The following is a 16,448-nucleotide window of genomic DNA, read 5'->3' as shown; positions in this document are numbered from 1 at the left end:
ACCTACATGGACAAAAAAATAACATAAAAAAGCACAACTCTATGTTATATATGATTTGAAAAATGTGCCACTAAACTGCAGACTGCCGTGCATCTGCTCAGCCATCTGCAGGTATAAAATCACAAAGCTTCACTCGGGCTTAACGTGACTCAGCACAGCGTAGTGACCGACAGAGAGGGAGGGCGGGCGCTAAACGTGAGTCAGCAGGCTTTGCTTCACACGTATACAGCTGAGCAGCACAGTGAGTTTACCACAGGAATGTCTGTGACAGAGCTGGCCCGAGATTTAGGAGCTTGTTAGAGGTCGTGTGCTTCATGTTACCGGACCAAAATCCGGCATTTTCCGGAATTAAGGATAGTTTTTAGTCAAACGTGGAAACAAAACGAAAGGAAGACAGACATCGATGTGAGACGTGTTTGAGATTGTTTTCTGCTCGGTCTTATCAGTTTGTATTTATTTTAGATTAAAAAAAACCCACAAGCTTCGACAACCCCTGTTTTGGGCATAGTAGAAAGCCCACTGCTTAACTGCTATTATCACAAACATTAAATTAATGTTGAACCAGAGGACTTCAAAACAACTTGTTTTCCTCACTAGCTAGCACACATAACTAGCGTCTAGCTAGCACTAGCCTTAGATCATTTATTTGCCTTGCACAGTCAGCAGTCTGCTGAAGGTGAGCTATTCATTTACTCGCCCAGGTGAGAATGTTTTATCTTCAGCAATTTAGGCCCATAAACCTTAGAGAGACGGCGAGTCCCTGCTGAAACCTTTTATTAGCTGCTGCAACCTTTTATTAGCTTTATCCAGCCTTCATGTTTGGTCAGACTAAACTTCAGAGCATATTCCATCTAAAATCCTCGCAGTAAACAGAAAGTATATGAAGTGGTCATTAAATAAGCAGACTGTACATGCTCAACTTTATCTCACATTACTGTGTTATCATGCAACTTCACTGTACTTAGAGTTCCTGCTGTCTGAATCATTGATCTCTCTTCTGTTGGTCTAGATGGATGGTGAAGCAGAAATAGTGAGTGGATGCACCCACAGAGAAAACAAAAGGTCATACAAAGACTTTTTGATGGATGTTGAGGACCTGGAGGAAGCAGGATCAGATGCAGAGGAGCATAGCACCAAGATGCTTCACCAGGTGCACTATTCTGGGGATTTTTGAATCATGTTTCTGCACAGAGTTGCAGTGCAGTGTATATTCCATTGCAGGGACGCTGTCTTTTTAACATCTTTGAATTTTAACTGTGCTACATTTTGTGTACTTTTCTGGGCAGTCATGGCTCAAGAGTTGGCAGTTTGCCTTGTAATCGGAAGGTTGCCAGTTTGAGCCCCGGCTCCAACAGTCTCGGTCGTTGTGTCCTTCCATGGGCAAGACACTTCACCCGTTGCCTATTGGTGGTGGTCAGAGGGCCCGATGGCGCCAGTGTCCGGTAGCCTCGCCTCTGTCAGTGCGCCCCAGGGCAGCTGTGGCTACAATATACAGTGGGGCAAAAAAGTATTTAGTCAGCCACCGATTGTGCAAGTTCCCCCACTTAAAATGATGACAGAGGTCAGTAATTTGCACCAGAGGTACACTGCAACTGTGAGAGACAGAATGTGAAAAAAAAAAATCCATGAATCCACATGGTAGGATTTGTAAAGAATTTATTCGTAAATCAGGGTGGAAAATAAGTATTTGGTCAATAACAAAAATACAACTCAATACTTTGTAACATAACCTTTGTTGGCAATAACAGAGGTCAAACGTTTACTATAGGTCTTTACCAGGGGCCTGTTCTTCGTACCGCGCTAAGTGAGTTAGCTGGATGAGATTGTTGACGATTTCGCGTGATCCTGGATCGTTCGGTTCCCCGAAGCCCATCCGGGACTTGCTGTCATAGCAACAGAGCCGTAAGCGTAAACCTGCTGGGGAGCAGGTTTACTTTATGTAAACAGGATTAGATCGCGGCCACGCAGGTATGTCCGCGTCATTCATACGAAAGCAACAGCGATATTCCACCACTGTTTCACCATAAATAAATAACATCAATGTAACTAAAGATAATGCAGCACTTGATCCTTTTATTGATTTCACACAGATACATACAGGTCATTCCCTAAAAAAGGGAAATGTACTATTAACATTCTATTACATGTATGTGATTATTACAGATGTAATTCATATTTCAGAGTAGTAATTGTAAATTACTTCGTGTAATCAAGATGAGAGACCACGGCTATAAAAGCGAAGGTGGATTTGGGAAGTCTGTCGCAGTCATATCCTGTCCGTTTACGCGAGCAACCCATTGCGGAAGGTGCAAGATTGATAAGGAGAGTCCTCAGAATTCAGCGTATATTGCGGGACAGACAGGATCCTTTAGCTCAGCGCGACAGTGTGCTCATAGAGAGATATCGATTTTCCCGTGAGGGTATTATTCACTTAACCAACTTGTTGACGAGGGGGTGCAGGACCACCACCTGTCTTTTTTTTTGCTCTGCCCTTTTCTTGGTTGCTGTTATGAACAAACAAACAGAGTATTCCAGGGTCTCTTTCCAAGAGACGACAAGCAATATAAGTGATAAATATTACCATTCTGTAGAATATTCTTATATTTCACTTTTACTTGTTCCCATGTTCTAGTGGGTCCTGTTGTGGCTCTAATGTGAAAGGGGATATAATATAACATATTATAATATAATATAATGTAATATAATATTGGATAATATGGTGTGATATGATAAATCTACCCTACCGCCTACTGGTGTTGGCCAGAGGGGCCGATGGCGCAATATGGCAGCCTGGCTTCTGTCAGTCTGCCCCAGGGCAGCTGTGGCTACAACCGTAGCTGCCTCCACCAGTGTGTGAATGTGAGAGTGAATGAATAGTGGCATTGTAAAGCGCTTTGGGTGCCTTGAAAAGCGCTATATAAATCCACTCCATTATTATTGTTATTATTGAATTACTTACGAGTTTGATTTGTCAGCAACTTTCTGCCAGCCCTCTCTCCTTGCTTTTGCAGCCTTTGCAGTGTTCCCTTGCGTTTTAATTAAACTCTGAAACTCCTGAAATCCCTCACTCAAGAGTTCTTGCTCTGCTGCCGAAAAATACCGAGGGCGCTCCTTCGACATTTTCGCCGACCAATCAAAGGGTTGCCGATCAATGTTTCTACTATCGATGCGTAGCCCCTGTTGGGCCACCCAGTGATCTCACATTACTTCATCCAGCTATACTAATCGTCAACAACAGGTGTGTTCGGGGAACCGGAATAGCGAGCTCAGAGTTAGCGCGATGATTTGGTCTTGGATGTTTCATTTAATCTTGGATGTAGTAAGCGACGTACGAAGCACAGGGCCCAGGTTTGCACACACAGTAGCTGGTATTTTGGCCCATTCCTCCATGCAGATCTTCTCGAGAGCAGTGATGTTTTGGGGCTGTCGCCGAGCAACACGGACTTTCAACTCCCGCCACAGATTTTCTATGGGGTTGAGGTCTGGAGACTGGCTAGGCCACTCCAGGACTTTCAAATGCTTCTTACGGAGGCTCTCCTTTGTTGCCCAGGCGGTGTGTTTTGGATCATTGTCATGTTGGAAGACCCAGCCTCGTTTCATCTTCAAAGTTCTCACTGATGGAAGGAGGTTTTGGCTCAAAATCTCACGATACATGGCCCCATTCATTCTGTCCTTAACACGGATCAGTCGTCCTGTCCCCTTGGCAGAAAAACAGCCCCATAGCATGATGTTTCCACCCCCATGCTTCACAGTAGGTATGGTGTTCTTGGGATGCAACTCAGTATTCTTCTTCCTCCAAACACGACGAGTTGAGTTTATACCAAAAAGTTCTACTTTGGTTTCATCTGACCACATGACATTCTCCCAATCCTCTGCTGTATCATCCATGTGCTCTCTGGCAAACTTCAGACGGGCCTGGACATGCACTGGCTTCAGCAGCGGAACACGTCTGGCACTGCGGGATTTGATTCCCTGCCGTTGTAGTGTGTTACTGATGGTGACCTTTGTTACTTTGGTCCCAGCTCTCTGCAGGTCATTCACCAGGTCCCCCCGTGTGGTTCTGGGATCTTTGCTCACCGTTCTCATGATCATTTTGACCCCACGGGATGAGATCTTGCGTGGAGCCCCAGATCGAGGGAGATTATCAGTGGTCTTGTATGTCTTCCATTTTCTGATGATTGCTCCCACAGTTGATTTTTTCACACCAAGCTGCTTGCCTATTGTAGATTCACTCTTCCCAGTCTGGTGCAGGTCTACAATACTTTTCCTGGTGTCCTTCGAAAGCTCTTTGGTCTTGGCCATGGCGGAGTTTGGAGTCTGACTGTTTGAGGCTGTGGACAGGTGTCTTTTATACAGATGATGAGTTCAAACAGGTGCCATTCATACAGGTAACGAGTGGGGGACAGAAAAGCTTCTTACAGAAGACGTTACAGGTCTGTGAGAGCCAGAGATTTTCCTTGTTTGAGGTGACCAAATACTTATTTTCCACCCTGATTTACGAATAAATTCTTTACAAATCCTACCATGTGAATTCATGGATTTTTTTTTCACATTCTGTCTCTCACAGTTGAAGTGTACCTCTGGTGCAAATTACTGACCTCTGTCATCATTTTAAGTGGGGGAACTTGCACAATCGGTGGCTGACTAAATACTTTTTTGCCCCACTGTAGCTTGCCATCACCAGTGTGTGAATGGGTGGATGACTGAATGTAGTGTAAAGCGCTTTGGGGTCCATAGGGACTAAGTAAAGCGCTATACAAATGCAGACCATTTACTTTTAGATTTTTAGACTAATTACAGTTTGGTAATTGTTGTTTCAGTTAGTGCCTGGGCCCAAGCCTAGATAAATGGGGGGGGGGGAGCAGAAAGGGCATTGGGTATAAAATCTTTGCCAAATCAAACATACAGATCATCAATAATACTGACAGGACAGATCGGGTTAACAACAACCGCCTTCGGTGCTGTTTGCCAGCAGGGTTGTGGTGGAGACTGTGCCACTGTTGGCTGAAGGCAAGGGAAGAGGAAGGGCGAAGGAGTCTTCAGAGTCATCCATAGAAAAGGAAAGGCCTGAATGTGGAGGTGAGAGTAGGGTCTTTAAATGTAAGGAGCTTGACTGGTAAAAGGAGAGAATGCAAAGTAAGAGAGGCAAGGATGATATGGTTTGGATGTGCAGAAGAGGGATAGCAGATATACTGGACAAAGGATATTGAGAATAGAGCTGCCAGGCAGGAAGAACAGAGAAAGACCACAGGGAAGATCCATGGATGCAGTGCTAGAGACGGGGTGAGATGGTGCCAGATCATATATACTGTGGTGGTGACCCCTAAAAGAAGTGGTCGAAAAAAGTGTTTCGCCTCAGCTGTCTATAAAACCATAAAACACAAAGATTGTTGCAATCAATTTTATAATTCGGTTCTTGCTTTGTGATGACACTGGAGGAACGCAATTATATTTCCATCAATGTCAGCATCAGTTAGGTGCTGGCTAAATGTTAAGATAATGTGAAGAGGAAAAACAGGGCCGTTTATTTGAAGTAAGAAAGATTTCTTTGTGGTCCTGGTATAAAAGAGGGAATAAACAAATACAAATGCAGAATAAACAAATAAAAAAAACTTTGGCTATGGACAAAATTGATTAAACAATCATGTGTGTTGTTGCAGAATTTAACAATCATTGCACCCCAGTACCTTTAAACCACCACTATGTTTGTTTTATAGTGTGAGTCATGCGTTATACTGATATTTCTAACGGGTTAAAAGTCATGTAAGTGCTTGTAATTTTTCCAGGAACAAAGTGGCTCCCTGAACAAGAACATACCACCTATTGGTAAGGCCTTAGCAGCTGTGTACATTACACTGTGATATGTTTGTTTCTGATGCAACTTTATTTGACATCTCTGTGTCTACAATGTCTAAGGTTGCAAAAGTAGGATATTTTATTTAACAAACGTTATTATTTATCAGAAATTCATTTATAGCATGTTAATGCACATAAAATCCTGATCATCACAGTATTTCATAAGGTGTTAAGAGTATAAAAATAACAAGGTGGAAATGTACACTTTTGGCTTAACCTGGGAATTATATGTTAATGCATTTGTTTATGATTCTTCTGTCCCCTAATTGCAGGTAGTAGTGGTATAGACCACAAACCTCATGGAGCAGACGTCTCAGGCTTCCTCCATGAATATCCAGTCTGTGTGTCACAGGACAGATGGACAGTGAGAGGAGAAGAGGTGATAAAACAGACACTAGGGCTGTGCGATATGACCAAAATCTCATATCCCGATATAAGAATTCTATCGTCCCGATAACGATATAAATCACAAAAATATAACATTTTTGTAAATTCTGTGAATCTCGGGCAGCTCGACTTGCGGGAAGTGTTTCCAGCTGCGCGTCATGTAGCTGGAGTCGAGTGTTTTAACCGATGCATGAAACTATACATTTTTAGACATAAGTTGTAACAGCCGCCGTTTTCTTTGTGAGTATTTAGACTTAGAGACTTAGAGCTTTTTATTGTCATTGTGCAGTTTCTTGCACAGTGAAATTGGGTAGCTGAACCACAAAGGTGCTAAAGTAAGAAGAAGAGAAACCAATATACAACGTGCTGCGGGGAACAGCCTGTTCTAACGTTTGAGTCTAAGGTTTATTTTTTAGCACCTGCCGGCTCTTTTTTTACTTCTCATTCGTAAATATTTTGAAAAGTCTCAACAGGATCTTGAGCTTTATTGTGAAAGGTTTATGTGGAACATAAACAAGCGGACACGCGATGGTTTTACCGTCGTTGTTGCTAACGACAACGCATAAAAACAGGCGCTTGTCCGTCCTTAGTGTGGTTATATAAAATATAAGAGAAAGAGAGAACTTTAAGAAATTAATATAGCCACTACAGTGACCATTAAAACGATGAAAAAATATTGCCGTAAAGGGTTTATTTTTGCGACACCACGAAACAAACGATAGCGTAAAATGAAACGATAGACGTTTTTATATCGTTATCCGATATATATCGTTATATCGAACAGCCCTAACAGACACATCCAAATATTTTTCTTTTTACCCACCATGGTTAAATTTTTTTTTTTTCAAATCTTTATCTATCAAAACAAAAAACAGGACTTTATCCTTTTACTTCTAACCTTGTGGCTACTTCTTTCTTTGTAGCGTATCCAAGAAAACTTGTTGCATCCATGTTTTAATGCAGAGGGAAACATTAGTCTGGTAATGTTTTGTAATTTATGATTTATAGCCAAGTACTCTATATCTCCCAATCTCACATTTAATCATTACGTTTTGTATTCCTTTCGTTTTCTTTCAGAGGAGTCCAGGTCCCATGATGGAGTACTTGGTGTATCTTAATAGCCAGCATTATGGGGCAGATTGTCCCAGTAACGGACCTGCCAGCCCCTCTGTCTCTCCAGTAGGCAACTGGCCTCATCACTCTACACCCATTCCTAGTTCACTGACAGCTATTTCTACTACTGTTAGCTCCACGATGACTAGCTTCATGACTGATTCATGTAGTCCCATTGGTTTTATATGTGGTGTCACTACTTCAGCCACAGACCCTCTAATGTCCACCCCCAAGAGTCTCTGCTGCTCTGACCAGGATCCTGCCAGTGCTGCAGCTTACCTTCACCTCCTGGGAGAATCGTTATCCCTGATTGGACACCATCTCCAGGAGACAGATGTGAGTAGATTCAATTAAAAAAAATCTTTTTATAAGACACTTAATGTCGTTTGTTCATCTCTCACATGTATTCTTCATCTTGCTTGTATAAATTCAGAAATAAGGGGTAATAGTGGTCCCAGAACCAGAACTACTTTATATCTTTGCTAATCAGAAGTAAACATAGAAGAGATTTTGATCTTAAACAGATACTGTGAAGGCCTCGATAGTTGGAGTGTATCCCAAGATAGTTGGTGGGAGTTGAAACATTATACAGTCCTACAACGTGGTGCTTTCTTTATCTTTTTCTGTCTATATTCCAAACTGGTTCACAGAGGTCTGTTTTCACAAAGCGAGTTTAACATAGCCAAGCTATCTTTCCCTTATCTAGATTAACTTGTTTTAACATTGGCAATCAGGATAAACGGTCACATGAGGCTGGTTATCAACTTGTTACGCTAACCTAGGGTGAAAAATGTTGGCAGTCTCTAACCAGTCACTATTATAGATAAGTGTACTGTCAGCAGAGTGACTCATTTTACAAAGGAAGATGAAACAATAGTGTGCGAAAAAATATCAAGAGGTTAAACTGACTGAAAAGCAATAAAGCTGCTACAGACGAAGCAGTGTGTGTGTGTGTGTGTGTGTGTGTGTGTGTGTGTGTGTGTGTGTGTGTGTGTTTGGGGGGTGGTCATGTAGTATTAAAAGTTTGCTCATTACACTGTTTTATCAAGACTACTGGAAAGCATGCAACTTATTCATTGCACTATAGGGTGATACAGGGCTCTCTGTGCATCTCTGCAGAAAATGGTGTGCATGTCGAGTAGTTTGTCTCTACTCTTGGACTCTCTATTGTGTGCTATGGCTCCACTTACCGGCCTCACTATGCACATACCAGAGCTGAGGAGCTGCACACAACACACACTGGTAAGCATTGCTGCCAATTTATGGTGCATACACATCATATCCTTTACATGTTGTTATGTGTACATGCTTTCACCTTGGTGAAATTATTGTAGTGAACTTCCAGTATATTGTTTGTTAAAGGAAAAACGCCTGCAGATTTATGCTTTACTTTGTTGACACAATGCCGCTGTTATGAATGAAACTTGTGGTATTGACAAAGTCCAATAACTGTAGCGGTACTTATCCTGTCAGTGTTTATTGTTCAGCATTGATTTATTTGTTGTTCCACTAATCAAAGCTGCTGTCACAATGTACTGTTTGTACTATAATACCTATTCTAAACATCTCGAATTTGCACCTAACAAATGCCATTTAAGCCAAAGAGAAATATTTATCCAGGAGAGATTTAATCAAAAAAGGGAAAAACTCATTTCAAAAGGTTAAAAATAATACCAAGGAATAAAACGCAAATGTTTACAAACAACTGAAGCTACAGTGTAAACATCGTAACCCATTCCATAGACTCAACAAAACTAAACAAGTTTGCGGTAATTTTATTGTTTTATTTGGACATGTGCTCCTAAATGCACTTTATTATTATATCGTTGCAATCAGCATTTTTGCTTCCTCTTTCCTTGATTTTCTTTCCTTTGTGAATGCTTTTCTTGTTTGTTTAAAGGCCTCCACCTTGGATAACATTGCGTATGTGATGCCTGGCCTGTGAGTAAAAGGAGACCCCTACTGGCTCTACACAGCAATGATAACCTGAAAAACATTTTTCTGGTAGTTGATACTTGAAAAGTAAGAGTTTTGTGTTATGAGAATTTGCCTGCACTTTGAACTTTGAAGTGAACTTTTTTCAGAAGGACATTTTTTTTGTTAATTACATATGTTAATTATGTTTAAAATGCAAATTAAATGCCTTGCATTAACTATTTGATTAGATAAGATTTTTGAACACTCTACTTTTTAAATTAAATGAATAGTGATAGAGATGTCTTGTGTACTTGGAAAACATTAGAAGTAGTGGGTAATTCACAGTAGAGATCAGGCATCACATATTTACATTTGCCTGGTAACTCAATAATAAATGTACATGAATACCATCTTATGTTTTGTTTGTACAGAATGGGTATGTATAGTCAACTTAAATATTCTTACAAAATGTTCTTGATGAGATGAGAAAAAGCTGGTTTCTTGAACATGACAATGAATTCATTGTACTCGGATGTCATCCACAGTCACCAGGTCAGTAGTCAATTCAGTAGCCACATCCTGGATGTGCAGCCAACAAATCTGCAGCAGCTGTACAATGCGATCATATCAATATCGACCAGAAACTATGAGAAATATTTCCAGCAACTTGTTGACACTTTGCCATGCAGAACCAAGGCAAGGGGATCCAGCCAAGTACTAGCAAGTGGGAATACAAGAAAATATTTGAGGATGAAGCTGTGGGGATGTGTGCAAATCTGTAAATATTACCCAGCTACTTTAATCACAGCCATGAATATATGCTGAAAGAGCAATTTTCTTGTTTTGCAAATTACTGAAAACAGGTTAACATTTGAATCCTTAATGACTAAGTGTTAGTGACATTAATCAAGAGGTCTGTTTGTAATTACTTTGATGTTGAAATGAAACTTAACAGCTCTTACTCATATGGAAGGCCATGAAGACTTGAAGTTTTATGCTTCATGATTCCGTAGGAAGAAAAGTTATTTTATTATTTTATTTTAAATTTTCCATTCGTGTAACACACAAAAGAAGCAGAATAATGTTCCTCTTGCATTTATTCTGTCTTTACATTGTAACTTTGTTTGTCTGTGACAAGCCTTCATGCTTTCATTTCTTTCTGGTTATGACAGCAACATATTTACAGACCTGGTTGACCAGGTAATATCCTTAGCAACTGCAAACCATGAAGGACACCTCCTTTAACAGATCTCTATGAGTTTTGACATATCATAGGTGTGGTAGTTAAAACTATCTTGGAACGATTCCCAGTGGCAGCTGGTTATACTGCCTCCACCCCAGGTTGGACTGCTTAGCAACCTACAAACTGAGAAACCTGTTGTATCAAAAAATATATTTACGAGTGCGCTCATGTATGAATGTGTTTAAATTTGGGAGTGGCTCAGGCGAGACACCTCATCTGAGCAGACAGCTTTTGCCAGTCGACTGGGAACTAGCATGTACTGAAGTTGTCTGCGTGAGAAATATAACCCAGTGCCAACCAAAAAAACTCAGTATTGACACAAGACAACACATGAATGCAACTTTGTAGACCTTAAACTCTTGAGTAAGTATTCGTCTTGTTGCTTAAATTGTTGTTGTAAGATTGTCTTGGTGTAAGAGACTTAATTGTTAAATTAGTTAATGTTATGCACTTGTTGATTAATTGCAATCATATTACGTTTCTTAGTTGTATTACTTTAATTACTGAAATTACATTGAAATTACTACATTGTTGATATATAATGTGTCATATTTGAGGAAATAGGTTGTTAGGTTAGCTCAAACTACATCCAGAAACTCAAACTATTTATTGCAGTTTCAGCAATAGATTCACGCCTAATTTAGAATTTGTGCCAAAGCAAGTATACTTATGAAGTACAGCACTATTTGAAATGCTTCATCAACTCTCGTTGCTGTTTGTTCAGTATGGATTTGGTTTGTACCTTTTTGCATATATGAGTCCAGGCAGAATGTTGTTTGACAGGAATGGCAAGGTGTGGTATCAAACACTGAGATGAAATTGATGTGACCCACAATCATTTCCAGTGAAACTACCAGTGAATTACTTTAGTTTTTGTTCATTCATGCACAACAAGGAACTGTAGGTATCCTGTGTGCAGAGAGACTCGTGTGGGAATAGAGGAGAAAGATTTCAAGTTAAGTTTAAGATGGCATTTTATCCGTTTCTGTTAAGATTGTATGATTACTTGATGCTTAAAATAGTAACTTGACTGATAAAATCTGCCTAGCTGAACCTGCTCAGCTGATCCAGTTGTCTGTTTTCCAGGTTTATTTGCATGTAAAGTTATGTGTGAGTTTGTCTAGGCAAAACCTAACAATAAAACCTAGTATTAAAAGACAGCTTTTATTTTGGTTGGTTGGTGTAGCTTCCTACAAATAACACAGGTGATATACTGTCCTCAATTTCTCTCTCTTTTGTTTTTTTGGACTCCTTCCTGTTTCCTTTATTCATGTCAGGGATGGGTGAACACTACAGAGAAAGCTACTATGGATCCTCGTCCTCAGACCTGAGATTGCTTCTTTTGGGGAATATCGGATGTGGAAAGACAGCATTAGCGGACACTATCCTGGCCCAGCTTTCCCCCATTTCTCCCGGTGCCTCCAGGAGCTGCCAGCTACGGCAGGGCTTCATTGAAGGCAGGAATGTGACCCTGGTGGAGGCACCGAGATGGTACTGGAGTGGTGGCAAGATGGAGGACGGTGTCAAAAAGGAGACACAGCGAGCAATGACTCTGGTACCACCAGGCCCACATGCTATTTTGCTGCTGGTGCCTGTTAATCAATTCACAGAGGTTAGTCTTGGCTTGCCCGTTAGTGATGTCATCTGTTGCTCAACTTTGTTGAAGTTGCAGTCTGTAATGTGTACTCAATAAAAAAATGTCTATCTATCAAACTAGTGGAAAAAAATGTGTTCCAAATATACAAGTTACAGATGTTCTGAAACATCTCCATAACAAGCAGTAACCAGTTTAGATCCATTTTTCCTCTTTGCCTTTTCCCCACGCAGGTGGAGACACGTGTGCCTGCAGAGTTGGAGGAACTGTTTGGACAGGAGGTGCTGGACCACACCATGGTCATGCTGACCTGTGGGGACTACTTGATGGGAAAAACAGTGGAGGTATGAGAGGTGTTCACCTACCCTCTCTTTAAGCTGATCTTTATAAAGCAGGAAAGTCACTTAGTGCCACTATAAAACGGCATAGTTTCACCTATTAACTTACGACCTGGCCCCTTATTTATAAATAAATGTTATCTCGTGTTGGGTTTTGTAAATATGCTGTCAGTAATATTTTAGGTGGTTATCTTATTCTTGGAGTATAACATATAGGAGTGATGCAAATCATTGCAGGTATAAATTCACACAAGCTGCATTGTTTTCTCACAGGAGTACCTGCAGAAAGAGCACCCAGGCCTGAGGCAGGTAATTGAGGGTTGCGGAGGACGGTACCATGTCATCAATAATCGTCAGCGACAGGACAGGGACCAGGTCCGTGAGCTGCTGGAAAAGGTATGAAGTAGGAGTGAAAAACAGTTATCAAAAAGCAACATTCCTCAAAGGGTTTGTCTGATTCAGTAAAAGTGTGAGCGTTCGTGCCCTCACACATTTTATCATTTGGATGAGACTTCCTCATTGCTTAAGTGCATTGAATTTTTTAAATACTCTATAGGTTGGAGCTTTTTGTTTTAATGGTTTCTTTAAGACTACTGAGCAAGTACGCATGCATGCATGCTGTTTTTCCAGGAACGCCTAGTTTCACATCACACCCTGTTGTAGTCTGGACTGGTTTGAATATTAGCGACGATTGTGATTGTTTTCTAACTGTGACTCACAAAACAGAGTTAAAGTTCCTGCAATAAGTTACTATTGTTTGTTTATTTATCTACAGGTGGACAATATGGCGCGGAAAAACGGGTTATACTACATGAAAACAGTCCAGGATAGAGAGCTGGAAAAACGGGTGAAAGAAAAAAAGGAGCAACTTATGGAAAGTTTCAGGGCTCAAAAGGAAGAGAAGAAAAAGACCCACACATCATCTTATACCCCAAACACAGAAAGTCAAGAGGAAGAGTACTTCAATGCCATTTCAAGAGAGAGAAGGAGGAGACAGGAAGAAAAGGAGGGAATGGTGGAAGGAGTTAAGGTGAGCCAGGTGTCCAATGAGTATGTCAGTGCCATATCAACAGAATCAAGGAGGAGAAGAGAAGAAATGGAGGAAATGGTGGAAGGAGTTAAGGTGAGCCAGGTCTCCAGTAGCCTTTATTCAACTCCAGCTCTAGAGCGACAGCCATCCTCCGAGCTCTGTGATACCGGGGAGTTAAAAAGGATACCCAGTTTCAAACTGAATCGAGGTAAATGCCACTAACCGTGTGCTGTCCTCCATTATTGTACCCTGATTCATTCTTTTAGAAGAGTTAAAAAAAAAAAAAAAGACAAAAGTGAGCAAAACTTGCTTTTTCCCCACTAGATGGAGCTATACTCTCCCAAATGTCAGAGGATAAATCAACTCAAAAAGTGATCTCTACTTGTAAGTCAAAGGATTTCACTCTCTCATATGTCACTATCAGCACTTCACTTCTTAATACGTCACTGACTCTGATTTTTACCTGATGGTTTCAGTTCACCACAGAATTAACAGCTTTGAAGAGAGATCACCCGAGGGTTCGCCTACCACTACTCCTCTTTCGCCAGTCTTCTCCTCTTCCTTCCCCTCCTCACCAACTTTTGCTGCCTCTCCTTCCTTGATCTCCTCATCCAGCTCAACCCCTTCTTCCCCCTCATTGTCCTCATCTTCTCCGGAGCTTCGTCTGGTGTTGCTTGGAAGATCTGGATCAGGGAAGAGTGCAGCTGGCAATGAAATACTGGGGCAGGAAGCCTTTGAGTCACGTCCAGACAGCCTCATAGCAATCACACAATGGTGTGAGAAAAAGAAGGCATTGGTTAAAGGAAGAAGGGTTAGTGTTTTGTTTTTGTTTTTAAGTTACTAAGATGTCTTTTTTTTTCTATTTATCTCAACATACACCCATTACAATATCTCAAAGAATAAAGTGTTTCATACTCTCTTCTTGTTTTGTTGCTTTTGATAATAGCTCTTTACATTTTTGCATGCATTTTCTCTGTCACCTGCAGGTGGCAGTGGTGGATACTCCAGACTGGTTCAATTCAGAGCGCACTCCAGATGAGGTGCGAGCTCAGATCTCCTCCTGTGTGGCTCTGTCCAGTCCCGGCCCGCATGTCTTCCTCTTTTGTGTTCCCTTAGACCAGCCTGCAAAGACCGAGCTGCAGGCTCTTGCGTCACTAGAGGCTGTTTTTGGGCCTGAAGCAGTCTGGAGACACACTTTGGTCCTCTTTACTTACGCTGATCGTCTCAGGGCAAGTGGGAAGGCCAAAAATAAGAACATTGAGGCATACATTGCTGGTCAGCGAGGAGATTTGTTAAAGATTGTGGAGAAATGTGGGGACAGATTTCATGTTTTGGAGACAGAAAGAGGTGGGGGAGAGAAGAGCAATGTTGCCGACCTGCTAGAAAAGGTGGAGCAGACAGTGAAGGAGGCCGGGGGGCAGTATTATTCTTGTCCTGCTTTTCAGGAGGCCGAGAACAGAGTGAGGCAGAAACAGCAAGAGATGGCAAGAGAGAAACGAGGCGAAAACCTAGCAAGAGTAGAGGATGTTGGCCCACTCAGCTCTGAAAGGCGAAAGCTTTATCCTTACATGCAGTCTGTTTCTGAAGTAGACGAGGAAGTGACGGAAGATGATATTGAGAAAACAAGGGATGAGGCCGAGATGAGTGTAAGTACTACAAATATTGAGAGTCTTCCTCCAATTACACTTTCGACCATATCCCCTTCACTACTTAGTTCCATAATGGAGAAGATGAGCACGGGTGCAAAGAATTTACCCAAGCTGTTGGCAGATAGCTCTGTGTGGGTTGGAGAGGGAGCACAGAGGATGAAAGATAGTGGAATGTGGGAAAAAGTTGGCACTAGTGCACAAAGTGTCCAAAAGATGGTGGTTGATAGTTCTGTGTGGGAGAAGGTAGGAGTTACTGCAGGAAATCTCTCCAAAGCAGTAGGAAATAAAGTTCCCAAGGTAGTGGTAGATGGTTCTGCATGGGTGGGATCTGGAGCAAAAGCAGCGGCTGCAAGTCCAATGTGGGAAAAAGTGGGTTCAGGGGCCAAAGTCATGGCAGAGAGTTCCATGCGTGTCGGGGCTGGAATTGGAGCTGGGGCAAAGAATTTGGCACAGAGTCCCGTGTGGGGAAAAGTAGGCTCTGGAGCCAAGGCAGGGGCCAAAATGGTGGCTGAGAGTTCAGTGTGGGAGAAAATTGGAAATACAGCTAAACAGGTGCCCAAAGTAGTCATTGGCGGGGCACTGCTGGGTCTGGTGCTCGGTGTGCTTTTGGGCGGTGTGATTGGCGGAGCTGTTGGGGCAGCTGCTGGATCTGCAGTAACAGAGGTGGGCAGGCGAAAACTCAGCAAGAGAAGCACAACAGAGAAGACAGAAGACGCTGCAAGAAACGTTGACAGAACAGTAAACAAGAACATCGACGCAGTGAGAAAACGGGGAGAGAATTTTTTGAAAACTGAATGAAGGACTGACAGATGTTTGTATATAAAATGTATAGCAAATGTAAAAGTGCTTTTTTTTTTTTTCTTGTGAAATAATATTTTCAGCTTTTTGACTGTTGTGTAATTTTTGAGGCATAAAATACTTTAAAATGAATTTGATTTGAGACGATTATAACTTCAGTTTATCGCTACATGTTTTATTGAGACACTCGATAAGTACAGACGAGTGTGACATTTATTAATAGATGAATTACACATATTGATATTGAAGCAATAATATATAAATGAAAATACTTTTCTGAATGTTGATACATGTTTGCAAGACATCAAAATATGCAAAGGAATGATAAAACGTATGACTATTTTTGATAATGTCAAAGGCAGTGATTTAACAAAACGAGTGAGTAAAAAGAATATTAAAATCTGTATATTGATGGAAATTCTGTAAATTATACCCTGAATTGGTCACAGTGTTTTTTGATTAAAAGTTGTCATCAGAAAGTCATTGCATTTTTGTGTGTTTTTGGTGCTGAACCACAGAGCAT

At 41.3% G+C, this 16,448-nt stretch overlaps 2 protein-coding genes across 4 annotated transcripts; both read left to right on the top strand.

Annotated features, from left to right (window-relative positions):
* Window positions 1-207: 207 nt before the first annotated feature.
* On the top strand, window positions 208-11,810 carry hmgxb4b (HMG box domain containing 4b). 2 transcript variants are annotated; one of them, XR_014912138.1, is made up of 9 exons: window positions 249-405; window positions 1,010-1,150; window positions 5,787-5,826; window positions 6,129-6,235; window positions 7,167-7,223; window positions 7,321-7,692; window positions 8,476-8,598; window positions 9,257-9,378; window positions 11,794-11,810. XR_014912138.1 is itself a non-coding variant. In XM_085410131.1 (8 exons), exons 2-8 carry the CDS (start codon window positions 1,010-1,012, stop codon window positions 9,299-9,301), a joined length of 885 nt encoding a protein of 294 aa, XP_085266257.1. In that variant the 5' UTR covers window positions 208-241; the 3' UTR covers window positions 9,302-9,377. The 2 variants fall into 2 exon arrangements, 1 of the variants encoding a protein (XP_085266257.1); XM_085410131.1 differs by lacking the exons at window positions 249-405; window positions 11,794-11,810 and adding an exon at window positions 208-241 and having other exon boundaries at window positions 9,257-9,377.
* Window positions 9,305-16,389, top strand: LOC146668245 (GTPase IMAP family member 8). 2 transcript variants are annotated; one of them, XM_085410130.1, is made up of 8 exons: window positions 9,305-9,378; window positions 11,794-12,128; window positions 12,344-12,454; window positions 12,722-12,844; window positions 13,224-13,686; window positions 13,803-13,862; window positions 13,955-14,289; window positions 14,465-16,389. In XM_085410130.1, exons 2-8 carry the CDS (start codon window positions 11,796-11,798, stop codon window positions 15,923-15,925), a joined length of 2,886 nt encoding a protein of 961 aa, XP_085266256.1. In that variant the 5' UTR covers window positions 9,305-9,378; window positions 11,794-11,795; the 3' UTR covers window positions 15,926-16,389. The 2 variants fall into 2 exon arrangements, with proteins under 2 accessions (XP_085266256.1, XP_085266255.1); XM_085410129.1 differs by lacking the exon at window positions 9,305-9,378 and having other exon boundaries at window positions 11,787-12,128.
* The last annotated feature ends 59 nt before the right edge of the window (window positions 16,390-16,448 follow it).

The sequence above is a fragment of the Rhamphochromis longiceps genome, linkage group LG6, assembly GCF_057381845.1.
Source record: "Rhamphochromis longiceps isolate RC_006_pf linkage group LG6, R_longiceps_female_GT1.1, whole genome shotgun sequence".
NCBI lineage: Eukaryota > Metazoa > Chordata > Actinopteri > Cichliformes > Cichlidae > Rhamphochromis > Rhamphochromis longiceps.
This window is presented reverse-complemented; position numbering and strand designations above follow the sequence as displayed.

Excerpts from the sequence above, each read along its gene's own strand:
- hmgxb4b (XM_085410131.1), top strand. The coding sequence starts at position 1,010 with ATGGATGGTGAAGCAGAAATAGTGAGTGGATGCACCCACAGAGAAAAC. Across the intron at positions 5,827-6,128 it reads CAAGAACATACCACCTATTG|GTAGTAGTGGTATAGACCAC; the intron begins GTAAGGCCTTAG and ends CCCTAATTGCAG. Across the intron at positions 7,224-7,320 it reads CAGAGGGAAACATTAGTCTG|AGGAGTCCAGGTCCCATGAT; the intron begins GTAATGTTTTGT and ends GTTTTCTTTCAG.
- LOC146668245 (XM_085410129.1), top strand. The coding sequence starts at position 11,787 with ATGTCAGGGATGGGTGAACACTACAGAGAAAGCTACTATGGATCCTCG. Across the intron at positions 12,129-12,343 it reads CTGTTAATCAATTCACAGAG|GTGGAGACACGTGTGCCTGC; the intron begins GTTAGTCTTGGC and ends TTCCCCACGCAG. Across the intron at positions 13,687-13,802 it reads CAGTTTCAAACTGAATCGAG|ATGGAGCTATACTCTCCCAA; the intron begins GTAAATGCCACT and ends TTTCCCCACTAG.